Source organism: Nelumbo lutea, chromosome 5 (assembly GCF_056320005.1).
Source record: "Nelumbo lutea isolate HS-2025 chromosome 5, American lotus-T2T, whole genome shotgun sequence".
Taxonomy (NCBI): domain Eukaryota; kingdom Viridiplantae; phylum Streptophyta; class Magnoliopsida; order Proteales; family Nelumbonaceae; genus Nelumbo; species Nelumbo lutea.
Genome location: NC_142688.1, coordinates 29,943,980 through 29,964,573, shown reverse-complemented (window position 1 = coordinate 29,964,573; position 20,594 = coordinate 29,943,980). Strand labels below are relative to the sequence as shown.

The following is a 20,594-nucleotide window of genomic DNA, read 5'->3' as shown; positions in this document are numbered from 1 at the left end:
ATGAAAAATTTTCTCACATGCAATGAATGTACTTAATTACTAATATATAATAAAAAGAAAAATTGAATTTTGAAATATATTTTTTCTTATAATACTTGTTCATTGATTAAATATAAAGATAAAACTATTTGAACAACCACTTTTACAAATATAAACATTATAAAGATATCATTTATTAAGTTTTATGGCATGGACGTAAAACCATGGCAAATATCAGAAGGATGAAAGGAGACAGGAACCTGGGACTCTAATGGGCCGGATCCTTGTAAAATCTGCGGGGCAAAGCTAGCGAAAAGAGCCCAAATGCCAATGTGTGGTTGTTAGTAATGGAAGTGGAATCAATTAGGCAGAGAGTAGGGAGAGGGGGTTGTCGGACCCACCAACGCTCGTCAATGTCAAACTCAAATGGAAGTAGAGAGTTGATAAATATTTTGCCAAGGAAACACGTTCCAACCCTCTGCCAATTTCATCTAACACCGCACATCATTAGATGGGACCCATCATGTTTGAAATCCTCATAGTGCGGTATGAGATTGTTGGTAGAGGGTTGAAACGTGTTTTAATTTGTTGGCAGGTGATTCATACTCGATTAATAGAACTACCAAAATGAGTTGGGATGTCTTATCAATACAAACTCCGCCCATGTCTACCCATATAATATCACAGCCATATGTAAAGAATATCCCATTCTCTTACATAGTATTATGTAAGGGGAGATTTTCTAATTCACGGGAGTAGTGTGTTGTGGGTAGAAGTGGACAAAATTATCATGGATAGGAGATCTGAAGTATACCAAAACAAATACCAATTTAAAGCATGGTTTTTAAAAACGAACCGGTGACCGAATCAGTCAAGGGTCCAGTTACCGGTTCAAACGGTCTGACTGTTTTACCTGAATGACTGGCCCATTCTGACAAAAAATATAAAAATTTTAAAAAATAAAAATTAAAAAACGGTCAAAACCATTCAAATGATTAACCAGTCGGTTCAATGGTTTATTGACCAAAATCAACGGTTTTGAGAAAAAAAACGATTTTAGAGAAAAACAGAACCGGTCAGGCCCAGTTTTCCAGTCCGGTTTTGAAAACAGTGATTTAAAATCAGTTTCATTTCACGTCTTTTTCAACTTTTCTTTCTCTCTCTCTCTCTCTCTCTTTTTTTTTTACTTTATTATTTATTCTGTGGGCTACAGGAACTAGGAAGTAGGTAAGGTTTACTTAGCAGTGCCAGTCTGGTTCTTTGCTTTCCTTTTTTTTGGGTTTGAATGGGTATTTTTGATTTTTGTCGGTCTTTACTTTATACAGTGTATGGCGATAATTGCTAATCGGGTGGCTCCAATGACCTAAAATTTGTTTGATATTGTAAGCAATTTATTGAAACATCGGTGTGCTAGGAAAATATAAAAAAATAAATAAAATTTTCTCCAACCATTAGCTTTCAAACGTTATATATATTATATTGAAGAAATATTATATATATTACTAAATAGCATTTTAGAATAAATGGTTATGTAATAATTAAATTAATATCTTTTTTTTTAAATAAATACCCATAAAATAAAACATCATCCTAATAATTCAGACCAGGAGGAACCTGGTGGGATATAATTAGCTGTATGGGAACTGAAAGAAATCTAAAAAGTGGATAAAGGTGAAATGGATGGACCACTCCACAGTCCACAATCCACACCAGTAGAGGGCAGAGGCAACTCATCAATCAATCAACAGAACCTTCTTTCTTCTTTTTACCTGCTAAGGAATGAAAGCAATTAAAGACAACTTTGTAGTACAGTAGCCTAGCAAACTAAAAGTAATGTCAAAAGAAACCAAAAGAAAAGGGAGTTGGGCGAAATGTAGATGTAGATTACTTGTTTACAAGTATAAACTATTGAGCCAAACCCACCACTCACAAGTCACAACTATATATATAATCACCGAGATATGGTGATTGATCCTCTTTATTATTGGCTTAATTTGTCTCTCCCGCCCTTCTCAATTTTCAACCGTTTCCAAATAATACCTTCCTTTTTCCTTTTCAGGAGCAAAGTTCTTCATTGCTTTTAATCAACACTTCCATTCTACAAACATTCATTCTATATTTAGTAAACAGAGACGGGGAAATAAATGTGGTGGACAGGTGTCAGGAAATTTCTTCACAAAGGAGGACACGTGTCATACTCTTCAAGTATTCGTTTTTGTCTACTCTGTTGATTGAATGAAGAAAATAAAAAAGAATGATGAAGAAAAAAGGGTGAGAGAGGGAGAGACTTTAGAGAGGAGGCAGCCGGCAGGTAAGTGAATTTTACTCGTCCGGACTCCGGACTCCGGACTTCGGACGGGCTGTACCGGGTACGGTAGACCAACAAGGATGCCACGCCATGTACTGACATTTCCGTATTATATTAGTCATTAGCGCTTTATTTGGTTTGATGGAAAAGGTAGGAAAAAGAAAGAAAAGGTAGGAAAATCATTATAAACCTTATATAAATTTTCTTACCTTTCCCTACCTTTTCTTTCAAACCAAATATAGCCTGGGGGGCTGCAACTCGCAAGGAAAATGCTGCCACCGTGGTCACTGCTGCAGAAGTGAGTCGGTCCTTAAAATTGGAAGGGTAAATTGCTGGAGTTTTTTGAATTTCCCCTGAATTTTTTATAATTATAATAATCACATCTCCTGATTTTTTTATATAATTGCAAGTAGACCCAATAAGAAGCACCAAAATTTTCAAAATACCCATATAATTATTATTGTGGCTGATTTTTACAGAAAAACAATATAAATTAAACCTTTTTTGCTAAAATCCTTTAACAAGAGCCTCAAAATGTACAAAATACCCATACCAATTACTAATGAGTAATGAGGTTAGTTTTTATAGAGTAAAAAAAAAAACAAAGAAAGCTTTATAAATAATAAAAAAGAGAATTTAAAGTCACAACTTTACCTAGCAATTGACACGAAGGCTCAGTTTGGAAGGAGTACAAATATAAATATATAGTGCAAAACTTTACATTTTGTATATATTTGTACTGTACATATTTGTATTTGTATATGTTTGGCATCAATGCTGCAGACCGGTGATGTGTGGGTTAGAAGCACCGTTTTCTGAGAAAACAGTCTTTTTTTTGTTTAAAAACATTGCTGCCAGGTAGGATGTTTCCTGGAGCAACAACAATGTTTTTTGTTTGGCACCAATGCTCCAGGAAACATTTTCAGCATTGGTACCTATTATCCAGTGCCACATCATGTCCCTATCACTGCCACCTCATATCTCTGTTGGCAGCAACGAGCTGCAGCTCCGGGGAATGCCAAATTCGGTGTTGCTCCAAGCTACGCCTTCTCGATTTTCCAAGACGTGGCTTGGAGCATCATTTTTTATGGAAGAATGGTTCCAAACAAACAGGCATTTCTTGAAGGACCGTTTTTTTCCAACGTAGCACTGATGTGTCACTGTTTTCTGGAGCAACGACATTGATGCCAAATAGATGCTTTGTACTCCTTCCAAACTGAGTCGAAAGGTAAATTTGAAAAATAAATCAATTTCAGAAAAGAGATTGAACAGGTTTGAGCTAACCATTCATATGAAGAGAAAATTTGAAAAATAAACTTTTTGATCAAAAGGAACTGTAGCTATGTCAGAAAGTTCAGGGGAGCTGATTGCAATTTCCAAACCGCAGGAAATGTTTCAACAGCAACCAGAATCTTAAGGAGAGGTTTCAGCAACAACTAAAAACTTAAGAGGAGATTTCAGCAATTTACCCAAAAATAAAATCATGCTTTTCACTTTTCAGAGCATCATTACTTAGATGGTTGGACCGTTTAGCCAGGAAACCATCCAATCAATCGGTTTCCATTTCATCCTTAACCCATTCCTTGGCCAAAAACTATTGACTTGATTAACGTCTTGCTGACTCAGGTGGTACAACCATCAACCCGTTTGACCATCCGTTCAAACCAAACAAACTGCTGACCTGAAAACTAATGGCCAAAACAGTTCCGATTCTGGGTAGATTTTTAAAACATTGATTAAAACAGTATTTTGAGCACCATCCGACATAGGAACAAAATTGGGGGCTTATTAATACATAATCTCATATTAATAACAAAAAGAACACATAAGAGATAGGAGCTGGGCCTCAATTATGGATTTATGGTTATGGAGATAGGCTTCCAACTGAGCTGGGCCTCTGCTCTTATCTACATAGCCCAGACAAAACTCTGCATGCAGTACTATCTAAGCGTAGGGGATGCCAAAAATAAGTATGCCTTCTACTATATTATAACAAAACCCCAAACGGTACTTAAGGATGCAATTCCATTGAGAATCTTGATTCTTGACAAAGTAAAGCAATCAATGAGATATTCCTTTACAATTGTTGTTGATATAGTTATAATCAACAAATTAAGTGTGATGATGCCAATACGAAGACCAGAAGTCCTTTTTCCTGCACTAAGCTTTATAGATTTTTTTTGTATGTCACTCCCCTAATGGTCTACTCTCTTTTATTTGAAAAAACCTGTTCACTAATTATTGTTCCTTTGATTGCGAAGGAACATATAGAGGAAAGTCTGAAGTCTCAACGTTATGGTAGGTCCAGAATTTTAAAATTTTGAATTGGAATTGAATGACCCACAAGCATTGCGCCACCTGTATGTAGTTGCAGGCAACCAGACGCGCTTGTGGCTTTAAATTTGATTTCATGGGCTCCTTTTTCCGGAGTCCCACCGTCCAATCAAACTCAAAACAACACACAAGTCATAAGCTAACGGCTCCAGGCACCCAACGGCAGCCCCAGTCAATCGTCTTAACATCCAATGGCAGCTCCCCGGCCACTAGGCTTCAAGATCAAGTGAAACGTGGCAACTGATTAGCGATGTGCCATGAAAATCCAGCTCACCGTTCACCCCATTTTATTTTGATTAACCTAAAAGAGTGAAGAATCGACCACAACATCTGCATCAACTTTCAACATGTCTATTTCAAAGGGGAATGCTCTCAAAATTTACTGTTAGACCAAGTTATAGACAGCTTTCGTGCATCCGAAGTTTTAAAATTTTCTCAGTGGCACAAGAAAGCACAACTTCATATTTAATTTCTGTGTTTTGAGACCAAGGTCTCTCCTAGAAAAATTCCGGTTTCCTCCTTGGCTTTCCTCCCTCCTTTCTTTATTGCTTTTCATGGAGTCACCACCCCACCTTTTCTCTAATTTTTAACCTGTTGAAAGGCCTATATAAGGAGGGGTTCTGTGTAAAGAAGGATTCGAAGGAAGTAAAGGGTTTCAAGAGCAGCCTTCAGAGAGCCTTTTTTGCTCCAAGGCAAGGAAGGAATCCATAGTTTTACAAGTAAGCTTCCTGCACTTTCTAGGAAAGCCTATATCCAGGGTTGTATATAAATCTGTCTCAGATTTTTTTCAGAAGCCCATCTGCCGCTGCTGATTCTTCTCTCACCCATCATCTCTTCTAAACTCTCCTTCACAACCTGCTCATCAGTAACAGCCATTCTCAAGTCCCAACCTATTGGTTCCCAAAAATCCATCAAAATAATCAAGATATCTGGAGTAGCTTTTATCCCTTTTAACCTATCTATCACCCTTTCTTCTGCATTTCCTTCATGTTCAATTAAAACTAAAGGAGTCCATTAAGGTCCTTTTCTGCATTTCTGTTGAACTACTTGACTTGGATTTTCTTTCCGTCTATCTAAATCCATCAAATCTCGGGCTTATCCCGAAGCTTCTGTCTTAAACATGGGAATTGGAGGCACTTTGGAATATTTCTCTGGTTTAATGAGCAGTGGCCATAAACACAAGAAAAAGAAGCAGTTGCAGACTGTGGAGCTTAAGGTCAGGATGGACTGTGAGGGTTGTGAACTCAAAGTCAGAAAAGCCCTCTCTTCACTGAAAGGTAATTGCTGCTTTCACTTTCTCTTCTTTCTTTCTCTCTGGATATGATTGTTCTATGATGGTTCATGGGGTTGAGATGACACTCTTGCCTTTTTCAGGGGTTAAGTCTGTGGATATAAACATGAAACAGCAGAAGGTGACTGTAACTGGTTATGTGGATGAAAAGAAAGTATTGAAGAAGGCTCAGTCGACAGGAAAAAAGGCTGAGATTTGGCCTTATGTTCCTTACAACCTTGTCGCTCATCCTTACACTGCTCAGGCTTATGACAAGAAGGCACCTCCTGGCTATGTCAGGAATGTTGAGACCATTACTGCTACAGCTACCGTTCACACACAAGAAGAGAGGTACACCTCAATGTTTAGTGATGAAAACCCAAATGCTTGCTCTATCATGTAGATGCAGCAGAGAAAAGAAAAGAAATAGAGAGGTCGAGGTTGCTCTACCACATCTGAACTCTGAAGCATTTCCCTACCCATCACTGTAAAAATCCAACCTGAGTTTTTCTTCATGGAGTTGTATGAGAATATTAACTGGAGTGATGAGGGAGGGGCCTTGGTGTTGTTGAGTGGGGTCTCTGGAGCGCCTGTCGTGAACCTGGTTGTGCTCCTTGGTATAGAGAAAATAGTGTATATAGGTTGTTATTTGTTAAGAGACAGCTGCCATCTCTGCTTTTTTTACGTTCCTACTTTCTTTTTTTCCACTGGTGATTGTCCTCTTCTCATGCATGATGTTATAATCTCTTTTCTGTTTGGTGGGGATTCTCTTGTCTATACCCGTATATTGTCCATACATTGTTTCCCAATGAATGAAAAGAAAAACAAAAGAACTACAATTAAAGGGTAAAAGTTAACAAGCTGATTAGCAGCCAGTGGGGCTACCAAATTCTATATTAAACAAAGTGGTTAGTTCATACTGATCATCGATTTGCAGGGTCTTAATTGGAACCCCATACAGAACAAGAAAAGTTTTTTTTTCCTTGAACTAAAACGAATCCCCAAAAGCAGGAAACTGTGACAAATTCATATTGATTTGACTGCAATATTACCCTAAAGGCCTAAACCCAGTAAGGAAAATCAAAATTCCACATAAATCAGTACAAAACGTAAAGAATAGGAGGACAATGGAAGAGGGAACAAAGAAAAAAAATTTCTTGGATACATTGAAGAGGAAAAATTATAAAAACAAATGAAGAGGGATCCTTTTTAACTATCCCAAAAGGTTATGATTCAATTTCAAATTTGAGGCCATAATTAACAACTTGAAGAAGATAAAGATTGCTCCCTGACAAAGGGTGCTTCATCAACAAACAAAACATGTGTTATTTCCCACCAAAAAGAGATTGTGTTTTGCCCAGTTGCACTATATTATTAGCGCTTTGAATTCTATCTTTTCTAATTCACTAGTGCTTTATGTTTTAATGGCCTTTTCATCTTACAAATTAATCACTGAAATAATTTCAATCGAGTGACATCACTGTGTTCTGTGGATGAAATAATTGAGGATATTTATGTCTATTTGGCTTTAAACAAATCAAATAATAGGTCAATTTTTCTGGATGTTAGGGGTCCACTAGCAGATAGCTTACAAGTATGTTGAGGGAAAATATACGTTATGCAATTCAAGTGGATAATAACTACAACCTTCACCAAATAGCAGAAAAGCTTCTTGGGTCCGAACCAGTACCCACTTGCCACTTGTCATGTTTACACATTCTGGATCCATTGTTGATCACGATCAGATGCCTTTTTAACCACGTGATGAGAGCCAGGAGTTTTGGGAAAACCCAAATTTGAAGTTGCAATCAGATGATCCCAACGTTGATTTGATTTTATGTGCTACCTTTAGATGGGACCCATCAGATCCCCACCTTTGCCTGCCAGAGATGGCTAGCTGTCTGTATGGTGGCTTCCTATACTAGACAGACCCCTGGCCCTGGGCTGTCTGAGACTTCCTCATGACAAAAGGTGTCTGGTCCATGAATTTTCGTTAGTTTGCTAGGTACTTGGGTCTCACCAAAAACATGAGTAAGGTATGCCAGTATGAAAGTCAGGATGGTACAATATTCTCTACAATTTTTGCTTTATACTGAATGAGTTTACGTGCAGTGACGCGCCTTAAGGTTATGTTTGGTTTGAAGAAAAATGCATGAAAAGGGAAAAGTAGAAAACCTTTACAAACCTTGTATAGATTTTCTTGTCTTTCCCCTCCTCCTCTACCTTTTCGTTCAAACCAAACATAGCCCAAAGGCTTAAACTACTCTGCTTGCATCTTTGCAGTAGGGGTACCATAACACCAAATCCTCCATGAACTTTAGTATTTTGCTTCTGACTATGGTATCTAAAAACTTGATAATTAATCAGATGGTATTCATCAAAATTTATAGGGGGTTAAATTTGTTCGGTATCAATCCCTTACCCAATGGTGGCTTCGAATTGAGGGAAACTCAAGTGCAAATAAGGATCCCATAATATGGGAGAAGGAGAAGCTCTGTTTCTTATTGTGGTTCATTTGGAAAAATAGATGCCACAAAGTCTTTCAGGACAAACTAGACACCCTGGGAGAGTAGTTGAAGATTTTCCTTCAGAATTATTCTCCATTTCCCTTCTTATCAAAAGAAAAAAAAAAAAGGTTGGCTTGAATGTGGTGAACCATCAAATACAAAAGCCTGACTAGATGATGCATCCATTAATGATGTGATTTGCATTAGCAGATGTGCATCCGTTACCATAAAAAAGAAAAGGAGGATTTGTATCATGTTTCCATTAGTTGTCATTCAATTAAATTACGGAATATGAATATTACTTCCCACGGCCTACCTAGTTGACTCACTTGAAACGCGTGTTGATTGGGACCGAAAGCAAACACTTTACAAAGCACTAATACCTAAAGAATGTAACCTTTTAACTATTGCTAATGTGCTTGATTGCAGTGTACAAATAAAACTTTAGTAGTTCCATGTGAACTAGGTTATGGATGCATAACATTAAGAATAAAATACTTCTAAAAGAGAATGAATGCTTTTACAGAGAGAATGTTCTAGAACCAGATCCTGCTTGATCAAAGTCACAACCCTTTAGCACCTGAACTTTTAATGCTTTTTGGGTTTTACTCGGAAAAAATCTCAACTTCCTTGTTGTCTTGTTTCACATAGGCTCAGTTTGGGAGGAGTACAAATACAAATATGTACAGTACAAATACATACAAAATAATATGAAGTACAAAGTTTTGCATTCTACATATTTGTATTTGTACTCCTTCCAAACTAAGCCATGGGTTCAATCAAATGACTCAGCAAACTATCCATTCTATCAGTCTTCCTCAAAGGGCACATTATCTATTCAATGTTAAAATGTGAACAATGATGAAAGGTTGGCTGTTAGGATCATTTACAGGATCCATTGCATACAGTGTTCTCACCATGAGAATCAAAAAGGACCTTGTATGCCAATCCAGTAGTTAGCTGGATTTCCTCTTACAAAATTATGAAGAATCATTTGCAGGATAGATCAATTGGGCAGGAAAGAAGCTCACCAGTAAATATTTGTCATGGCCTTTCTATTCTACTTGGTTTCATGTAATCTGTTCTTCCTTGAGTTGGTGTTTTACTTGTAAAGTGCAATCAAATTAATATCATAAACAAGCGTTGCATTGGCAGGTATGTTGCAGTCACCTATGCAATATATATAATTGGGAATATCAGTATTTGTAAATACCCTCATAATAGCAGCTCCACTGTGTATTTTATTCATATTTGGTAAGAGGGGATCTAAAATAACTTAAGTGAAAATATTAGCAAAGCTGATTAGATGTAAGATTTTTGTGTCCTTAAATAGATGTCCAATTTGATGTCACAAGGTGGATCCATATGAATACTGGTGGAATGTGATTCAAATTTTCCTATTTTTGCAATTATTTTATTATGTACAATAAGTTGTGGACTTTTGATGATTTTACAATGTATACTAAATTTCAAATTTATATTTTACGGTAAACCATGGTTTTATGTAATTTTGTTAAGTCCAAGAGTTGGCTAGGAATTTAGTACAACTGTTTTAGGATTATCGTAATCGAGTTCTACTTTGTTTTGTAGTTTAGATGAGCTTTGTATACATTGAATCAGACAACAAGTATGTTGTATACTGGTTAGAATAGGCATTTGAAGATTTCTTTCTTAGTTACAAATAAGAAGGCTGTGCTAAAGCACCTTAGTTCTTGAAAGTTGAAATATAGGAAAGTTGTGTAAAAGCAGGAGCCTAGGTGTTAAATAGATGATTTCCAAGTGATTTAGATTTTGAAGCATATAAGATGACTAGAGATGTTGTATTGTAAGGAAACCTTTGAATAAATCTGAAAGTTCTTTTCTTTGTGTTATCACATTTTCATTGAAGCTCTTGAACAATGTACATCATAATCTCAAATGTTTTTGTTGAATTATCTTGCACTTTTATAATTACTGTCAAAGACAGTCCCATCTGCAAACCTTGCAGTGTAGTGAATCTGTTAAGCAAAACACAGAATAGAATCAATTTGGTTCCCATTTACCATCCATATGCTAAATTAGTTACTTTTTTATCAGCAAAGAAAATTAGAAGAAAAGTACAAGCTTCCACCCCTAGGACAACAGGTAGATGACACTGAACCTCAAAGAAGCAGCAAAGAAAAGTGAAGCAGAAAAGGCACCCAATAATCAAATTAAATTGCCCTAGAAGAGATACACTCCAAGATAAACTACTAACTCCAACCAATTCCTGATGCAGGAATCCCCTTGTCCAAGCCATCCTAAGAGTCTGGAGAAGAGATTCCCAGCTATACATGATTGCAGCCTAGCATTTGGATAAAACCTCATCCTAATCTGTGCATTCAACCATATTATTACCTAGAATAAATACATGCCTTTTATTTCTCAAAATACCACTACTACTGCAATACTTCTAGAACCCAACACAAATAATTGGCTGGACAGATTAATATCATACGTTTAGTCCTTACACTTCTAATTGGCTGGATTTTATCCCACACAACTTGCACCGCTCCCCTAGCAAGACTATCAGCTATTGAGTATGCTGTTTTGGGAAATGAGATGTTCACTCTAGAACCCAAGGCCGTTACTTTTCTGATGTGATAATATGTAATCCTAGACCTGATAGAACTGGAATGCATCTGATCAAAGATGACCTGAGATTTGCCCTCTATGTTGTTGGATTTCAAAGGATAACATTGGATTTAGACAGTTAGACCTTGAAGTTGGGTGAAATTCTTCTCTTTATCATAGTAATTGGACCTGAGAATAACCACAACAATATCTTCCCCGTGAACTCTGAAAAACTTCTAGTTCTGAATTGAACAAGCTATATCTTTATGTGAAAAACTCTTGAGAATTAAAGGCACCAGCAAGGAGTTTTGAAAAAGATGGCAGTAGAATTTACTGTTGGCTCAACAAACAAGATACTATAGTTAAAAGCACTAGGATAAAAAAAGATACTGTCGAGAAGGTTCAATAAGGAAATAAATAAAATAATCAGTGAGGTTCTCAAGGAAGTACAACCTATATTATATAATAATCTCCTGTAATAATGTTGTGATAAGCCACTTCATGCAAGAAAAAGGCTTCAAATGGATAGTCATCCTAGGATTCTAGTCAACTTTCATCCAGGTATCTGGTTGAATCACATTGTAGATAGAGTTCTCTAATTGACTTGTAAATGGCTTCATGGTATTCAGAAGTTTTGATTAAGGAAATGCTTCTTGGAGTCTGGCGACTCTGACCCAAGATTCAAAAATTGAAGCAGGGATTAAAATTGCAGGAAACTCTAAGTGGTAGTGTGTTGACAGTGTTGTGGTTGTCTGCAACTCTGACAGGCCTATAGGCGATATTGTTGTCCAATAACTCAGCAATTTAGCTCCCATGACAAGTTGATGTATGCATTTATAAGTCTGTGGTGGATTAGAACTAAACTGACAAAACACTTATAATGGACATCCAAGGTTGGAAGTTTTGATAAAATATGCCCGGTATGGGGTATATAATATCTTATCTTTTCAATACCAATACACCTATTTAAAGGTGTTTTTTTAAGAAATTATTGTTTTAATCATTAAAAGTTAAAGCATATAATAATATGCCCAAGCATATAATAATATGCCCAATCATCAAATTTTGAAAAAGAAATAAAATTGAAAATATTGGGATTATCAAAATTTTGAACTCCAATCCATAATCTTAAATACTAATGATATCAAACACAGTACAATGGTCGTTCAAGTAAAACAGACAAAGAACATGAGGTTCCCACCATCTGAAACTTAATAACCTCACAACATCCTAATATGGTAAAGATTCAAACTCCTACAAAATAAGCTTAACTGCCTGGCCATAGGTGCAAATTGCAAACACATTAACTATTAATTAGGAGCAACAACCCCAAACCCCTGAACCCAGAGAATATGTTCACTTACACACACTCTAAGCCTTGGACTCCAAAATCAAGTAACATCTCTGTTTAGATCTCTATAAGATAAGAGAAAATGCTGAATTAAATTTTGTATATCAATTTATATCCAAGAACCAGTTTTGTCACCGAGATATTGCGTAAAGAATGGTTCAAGCTTAAGAAATAATGAATGAGAACCTCCAAACACCAAATACCTAACAAGCAAAAAACAAAAGCATTTGGCTTTTTCATGCATTAGAAAAAGCCAAAGAAAAGTTGACAGGTACAACAAACCTCAAAACAATCAATTTGGAGCAACTGAACTAGCACCGAAACACAACACAAGCGGCATCTCAAGTTCCCATAACAAAGTATTGAATAAATAAAGAGAAAAAAATGCAACGAAGAGAGCAGAATCACCTATGTTAGTTCCTAACTCACATTGAGAAGCTCTCCGAGAGGAGCCACGGGTCCAGTTCCTACAGCAACGCCGCAGAAACCAAGTCCAGACGGTGCGAAGCTGAGCTCACAGCACGGTTCAGAAACAGTGTAGTAGTATTCAATCCTGGTTGCATTAGCATCCAATGGCACAGAAAACACCATTGAGGCTGCTAGAAGGCCAAGACCCGCATCCAAAATCCGCCTTTTAATTGCAGATTCTGACTCCAGAGAGACCTTTGGTTCTCCACTCGAGAATCGAGATGAAGAAGGAGATATTGTTCTAAAGGCGAAAGTGGGTTGGATTTGAAGGCTTGCAGAAGGCCAGGCCTAGGGACTGCCGTTGCGATGGTTAGCGTTGAAACCGCCAACTGTCTTTTGAATATGGAATGTTTCCATTCGGTATCTGGATTCTGGAGTTCGTGTGCTATTTATCACACGCCCTATCCTAACTCCAGTCCCTTATCCACAGTTTCGCTTTCACCTCACCAGTCACCACATGGTTAAGCGTCAAGCAATGATTGCATGTTATCAGCTGACACTGAGCTTTGAGAAATCAGTAACGACTAATGAGAACTGAGTAACACGTGATTTTGAATCAGTAATGACTAATGGCAGCGTCGTAGATCGGAACCGTTCATTTTAAAGCCTATCCAATAAAACATACGATTTCAAAGATCTGTGCATTTCACCGTTTATTTATCGGATTGGAAGTGGGTTGAATCAAATCCGGATCCACGAGAACTCTGCTAACGTTTATCGCGGGCAGAGTGCTCGTGGGCAGTCGGTTGAATCACCCATTGCGTCAATTAAAAAGGTTGTGTTAATTGGTTATGAATAAAGAGAAAATCTATGATATGGAAAAAGTATCTTTTCTATATCGTAACGGATGAGATGGACCAATCAACATTCGCCTTCTCTGTTTTGATGAATACGGGGGTTATTATACGTAATCGGCTTTAAAAACAACCATTTAAGTTGTATTTTAAAATACAACCATTTAAATTGTATTTTAAAAAAGAAAGACGTTAACGTCTTCAATGTTAAACGTCACCTGGAAGCCGCTCTAGCAGATGAGGGTGCACGATGACCGGAATAGCTCACTTCTGAAGGTGAAGAACGGCTGCCTTGGATGGCTAGTACAGGGGGCCTCTGATAAATAAAGACGGTCAGGAGCAAGAGAAGTCGTCTACCGGATGGCGAATGAAGGAGCACGAAGAAGACAGTCGGGAGCAACAGAGAAGTCGTCCTTTTCGAACAGAATTTATTTTTCCTTTTTTTGAGCACGGGGAAGAAGATGGCAGGGAGCAATCTACTGGATGGCTAATGGAGGAGCACAGGGAAGAAGACTATCGTCGTTTTCAAACGGAGGAATAGAGGTGTCGATTTTCGAACAGAGTTCTTCTCCTGTTGTTGCGTTCAGGGGTATAGCGGTAATAATTTTATGACGGTGGAGAACAATCTACTGGACGATGAATGGAGGAGCATGGGGAAGAAGACAGTCGTTTTCGAACGGAAGAACTGAGAAGTCATCGATTTTTGAACAGAGATCTTTTTTTGAGCATGAGGATGAGGAAAAAGACGGTGGGGAATAATCTACCGGACGACAAATGGAGGAGCACGGGGAAGAAGACAGTCGTTGTTTTCGAACAGAAGAACTGAGAAGTCGTCGATTTTCGAACAGAGTTCTTCTCCTGTTTCGATTTTTTTTGAACTACCAAAAAGAGCCTTCATTTCATTATTATTTCATAGGTGGTGAGAAAAACTAGAAGGCAGAAGCTCTCGCTCATTTGTTTTCTTTCTACAAAAAGGATCACAATTGATGTTTACTCACTCTAGCCAGACTCTAGAACGTACTAAGTAGCAACAGCAATAGTAGTAGGTCTATCTCCTACATCCTACAAATTACAGTTTATCTAAAAAAAAGCCAGCTCCTTCGGCTCCTTGTCCATCTGTTTCCTCACGTTGTGTTCTTTCCTAGCGGTGAAGTTCCTCTTGTTATCCTGGGTGTTTATCCTGAATACAATTATCTGCAGATTCTCTTTCTCGGAAGCAACGACAGTGAACACATGCCCTAGTGGAATTATGAAACCTGTATTTGAAGACACACGAGAACTGCCCTTCTCATACTATACCCCATCACCTTCTCCTTCTCTTCCTCTCTGGTTCTGACTGGAGATGTGTGGGCACGCCATCTCCCACCATCCACTCCCTTTCACTACAAAAGCTATCCTGGTCGACCTCTTGTTGTACAAGGGAGCTAGCATTGCTCCGGCTCCTTGGCTGATGTTGCTAAATATGACGGAGACGTTGAGGTCCTTGAGATGCTGGTAGTCGTTGGGTTGGGCCTCGTAGAATAGGGCTGCAACTTGGGTTGGGTTGGCCCGAACCCAACTCGGAAAAGTCAGGTTGGATTGGGCCGGGTTGATGATCAGGTTAGGGTTAGGGTTAGGATTGAAATTCTTGAGCCCGATCTTAGTTCGGATTGGGTTAGGGTTAATCCCTCGGGCAACCTGACCCAACCCCCTATAATACTAGACCACTAGTCTACTAGTAGCCCCCTACATATTATCATGCCTTTCTTTAAGTTATTCACATGTACTTGACTTCTTGTCTTTTCCTTGTCTTGTAATTTTTATGTGTGACCCATCAAATAAATTCAAATTATTTGCTTGATCCTATGAATTGTTATTAATGATTTTATTTCCATAATTTTATGTTTCATTATTTTGATTTCATGAATTTATATTTTTTAGAAAAATTCTATCATAACTCATGATAAATAAATACTTATTTTTCTACTAGATTTTAAGGGATTGGAAGGTTGGGTTGGGCCCAACCCGAGCCCAACCCAACCCAAAGTTGACATCGGATTGGGTTAAGGTTGAAGGAATTAGTTAGGGTTAGGGTTAGGGTTGAGTAGGTCAGGTTGGATTAGGGTTAGGGTTGGGAGTTTAGAACATCAGGTTGGGCTAGGGTTGGCCTCAACTCGACCTAACCTGGCCCAACTTGCAGCCCTATCGTAGAGTTGTCCATAGATGTTAGAATAGATGGGGCTTCTTCAACAGGTTGAACGGGCCCCTCGTCTCACTTTTGTGTATGCTCCACCATCGCCCGCCCTTTGATGATGAAGAAGCCTGCTCGCTCATGGCCTTAATCTGCTCCTTTGACGCCTCCCTCATCACTCCCTTCCTTTTCTCTCCCAACATCCTCTTTAGTTTGTCTTTTGGAGTATTTAGAGCGGCTTGCAGGATTTCATTGCTAAATGCAGTGTAGAATGATTCCCCATCTTCGCTGCTGGCGCTGAAGAATTTTGAGACGTGGCCAGGAGTTGAGATGGTCCTGAAGAGTGACTATTTGGAGGTTTTCGTTGTCGTCTCTGTTCACCTAGTAGACCATCGGTCCAGCAGGAATCCTAGCTACATCTCCACACTCAAGATTGTAGATTCCCTGTTATCATTGTGCACCAAGTTGATTGTTGCCTTCCCGTTAACAATGATGACAACAACATCTGCATCCCAGTGGTGGGGGATCAGGAAAGTGTTAGGTTTGGCTTCCAGGATAGCCAAGCGGTAGTTATCTAGACCACTCAGAATCTTAAATCGAGAGCTGAATCTCTTCTCGTCCAAGAACTAGGGGTTACTCTTATGTTGCTCCTGTTGCTGCTCCTCCTCTCGGCTGCCTTCTCTTTGCTTGTTATCTCTTTGCGGTTTCAGTGGGTAAGCTAGTGACAAAGCTACCAACAAAAGGAAGAGAGAGAGAGGAGGAAGAAACACAAAGGAAGCTTGGCATTGATCGTCATGACTGAAAGAGAGAAAGCTTTGGTGGATGGATTCTTTGCATTGAGGGGTATAACTATTTCACTGACGGGGAGGAATCGGAAAAAAGAATTCATATATTTTTTGAATATTTTAAATTTTAATTATAATATAAAATAATTAATTACCAGTTAATATAGTAAATTCTGTAATTGCTGCAAACATGGCATTACAACGGATTTTCTATACAATATTGTTTTTCATATCATATCATAGTGGGACCCCATTACCTAGCCATTTCCTCATTGTCCCTTCATTAAAATTCAAGTAAATCATTCACCTAATTATCAAATCCACCCAACATGCCCATTTACTTGGCGGGCTGGAAATGGGTTAATCACCCATTTGGTCAATTTAAATGGGTTGGGTCGGGTTGAGTTATGAATAATTATTGTGTTAACCACTAACGGTGCAAGTGCAAATTCCTTATCCATTTTTTTTTAATTTTTTCATTTGATTGAAATAATTTATAATTAATGTATTAATTTTCTATTATTTATTAATTAAAATTAGTTTTCATTTGAATCAACATAGTTCACCCAAATTTAGAGGTGTAAATCGGGTCAGCCCAACATGGCCTGTGTGCGACCTGTGCAAAGTGTAGGCTAGACCGGCCTAGGTGGGTTATGGGCCGTATAGTGGGCCTGGCCCATGTCAGGTTGGGCTACGCTTTGGGCCGAACCAGGCCAAATTGTTTTTTTTTTGACATTTTGCTTTTTATTTTTTGCTAAAATACTTTACTTAATTCAATAATTCCTTTGAGCTTTGGGAACAAATTAGAAAAATAAAAAATCTAACAAAGAAATTAAAAAAATACTTAAATACTTAACAAAATACAAAATGGACAACAAATTGAAAAAAAATAGGAATTTTATTTCTTGAATTTGAACAATACAATGGTCAATGCACAATGGATGAATGAAATATAGAAAAGGGAACAAAATATAAAAAATATAATACAATTATAAATTGAAAACAAAAAATTACATTGTTGAAAATAAGAACTAATATAAATAAAATTGAAAAAAATTACAATAATTTTAAAAATTGAAAAATTGCAATAATTAAAATAATGAAATATTGAGTATATAAAAAAATAAAAAATATTGACTTCATCATTTTTCTTCAAGTTCCACCTCTACCTGCATATTCATATAATCATCTCCTTGATTGTCATCATCTACTTTAGGTGAAACATTAGGTGTAATGTCATGCCTTCCTTTATCTTGTAATTTGTCTTTAGCATCCAATCAATATTTAAGGTAGATGCACATCTCTAGACTTTCATCATTCATATAGTTTCTCTTATTGTTCAGTACCCTAATACCTGCACTAAAACAAGACACCAATGGAACTATAGACATCACACGGATTAGTATATCACGTACTATGGTGGCAAGGACTAGATAGTTTTTTTCATGTCCTTTCCACTAAGTTAAAATATCAAAATTATCCCATCCATCGTTGTAGGAGGAATCAATTAAAGTAGAAACACTTGCTTGTAAATAAAAATTAAGTTTAGTAAATGAACTTGTTGATGAATTGGTAATAGGTTTCTGCCTCTTATGTAGTAGAGACTGAATTTTGTCTCTATTATTAGAAATGGAACTAGTTGTTTTAGAAGTGGAACTTGCAACTGTACAAGATTTGTTATGTCCATCCACTTAGAGATTCATGTAAACTATAGATTCAAATAATAAATTATTTTTTATTTTATTTCCAACTTTAATATTCATATTTTCACAATATGATTCAACTGAAATTCCTAAACCATCTTTCTTAATCTTAGGATTTAATATTACAATAAGCAATAAAGGGGAGAAATTTTCTTCAAATACTTTTTAAATTTATTTTTCATTATTTCAATAATACTTTGAAATTGTGGATTTTTCTTATATTTTGCAAAACGTTCAATAATTATAAATTATTGATTAACTAAAATACAACTAGTTAAGTAATAAACACATAAAAGTTCATTAGTTACATCATAAAAAATTTGCAAAAAATCTTTTATACAAATTGTCATTTCCCAATCATTCTCAAGTATAGGATTGTGTGGCATTTTTGCATTATAAAAATCACTAAGAATTTGTTTGTAAGCAATACAAATTTCTAACATAGAATAGGTAGGATTCTATATATGTTGAACATCTAATATAAAATGTTTTTATTTTAAACCATAATTTTGACATAAATATTTAAATTCTTCTTTTCTTGCTCCAGAACTTTTAATATATATTATACAATTTCTAATTTTAGAAATATGATGAGAAATAATATTTAAACATCTTGAATAAATAAATTTAAAATGTGACATGCGCATCTAATATGAAATAATTCACCATCTAAAAATTGTTTTAATTGAGATTTTAAAATATATTGCTAAATCATTATTACTAGCATTATCAAAACTAATAAAAAATGTTTATTTTCAATTCCATAAATATGTAAAGTATTTAAAATATTTATAGCAATAATTGGGCCAGTATGTGGCCATTCAAGCCTAGTAAAATTAAAATTTTTTTTTTTATGTAAAAGCCATTTTTCATCAATAAAATGACTGGTAACAGAAATATAACTTGTGTTAAATCTAGATGTCCAAATATCAGAAGTAATTGCAATTTTAGAATTAAGATTTGATAACATAGAAATTAAATTTTGTTTATATGAATAAAAAATTTTTAAAGCATTTGTTCTAATAGTATTTCTATAAACTTTTTTTAAATTATAGATTTACAGATCTACATAAAAAATTTTCAAGTTTTGTATTTTTCAACTAATAAAAATGGATGTTTAATATGCACAATATATTTTGCTAATTCTTCCCTCATTTTTTCTTGGGAATATTTAAAAGTACAAAAAATCTAACTTCCTATTTGTGCTTGTGATGTTTCTTTCCCTTCTTCTTTCATCCAATGGCATTTCAAATGTATGTCTAAGTGGCTAGTACCGCCACTACTACAATAGTTACAGTCACTAATACATTTTTGACAAACGGCTCTCTTTCCCTTCCCCTCAACCTCCTCTATTTTAAATATTGTCCAAACTGGGCTAATAAACCTAGTGTTCTTTTTATTTCCCCTACATCTAGTAGCAGTACTAGGGGCATAGGAACGTCGAAAATATCAGTATCATCCATATTGGTACTAACACTATCATATTGCGACTGAACATCGACATCCATCGACATTGACTACGTTGGGGAATTGGTGTCAAGAGCAGAAGGAGCTGGCCATTTTTTTTCAATTATAAAAAATAAAAATTAATTGAATTGCACTTACCCAGATTGCTAGTTCAGAATTTCAATTTGATATCAATGGTTGAAGCCTCCAAGTCTCCAAAATTGCTAACTTGAGATACCCGAGCAAACCTTCTTCTTGTTGAAACTTGAATCAAGTTGAGAATTAGAGAGTAAAGAGAGTATGAGTATATGTGAGAGTATGATGTATGGGAAGAGGTTGAGATTTGAGAGAGTATAAGCGACTAAGAAAGTATGAGAATGGTGGAGGATAAGACTATTTATAGGAATTGAAAATAATTTAATTCTCCAAAATACCCTAAAAACTAGTTGTCTTTTAGTTGCTAGGAGGGGTATTTTGGTCATTATAAAGTTATTTATCACTTTACCTAAATACCCCCCCTAAACCAACTGTTATATAGTTGTTGGGGGGTATTTCTATAAAACACCACAAAAAAGTTGAAACTAGTCGGGGGGCGGGGGTCTCCAATGGCTAGTTCTTTGGATAGGTTGAGAATGGCCCGATGTGGGTTAGGCCGTGCTAGCCTACGAGCCACGGGTGGCACGACACGACAGTGTGGGCCATGTTGGCCTAACCCGATTTACATCTCTACCCAAATTGACATAAATCCAAATCAACCCAACCCGAGTCTGGACCAAGCTGGCTCAGTTCAGCCTAGTTTGAATATGAACAAACCCAATCACCTCAGTTTAATCCGTTTGGGTCGGCTAGCGCAACTCAAACCAAGCTTGACCTGGCCTAGTCCGAAT

General features: G+C 36.6%; 1 protein-coding gene across 1 annotated transcript; it reads left to right on the top strand.

Annotated features, from left to right (window-relative positions):
- Positions 1–4,713: 4,713 nt before the first annotated feature.
- On the top strand, positions 4,714–6,656 carry LOC148851374 (heavy metal-associated isoprenylated plant protein 23-like). Its single transcript, XM_088946083.1, has 2 exons — positions 4,714–5,898; positions 5,996–6,656. Exons 1-2 carry the CDS (start codon positions 5,742–5,744, stop codon positions 6,292–6,294), a joined length of 456 nt encoding a protein of 151 aa, XP_088802209.1. The 5' UTR covers positions 4,714–5,741; the 3' UTR covers positions 6,295–6,656.
- The last annotated feature ends 13,938 nt before the right edge of the window (positions 6,657–20,594 follow it).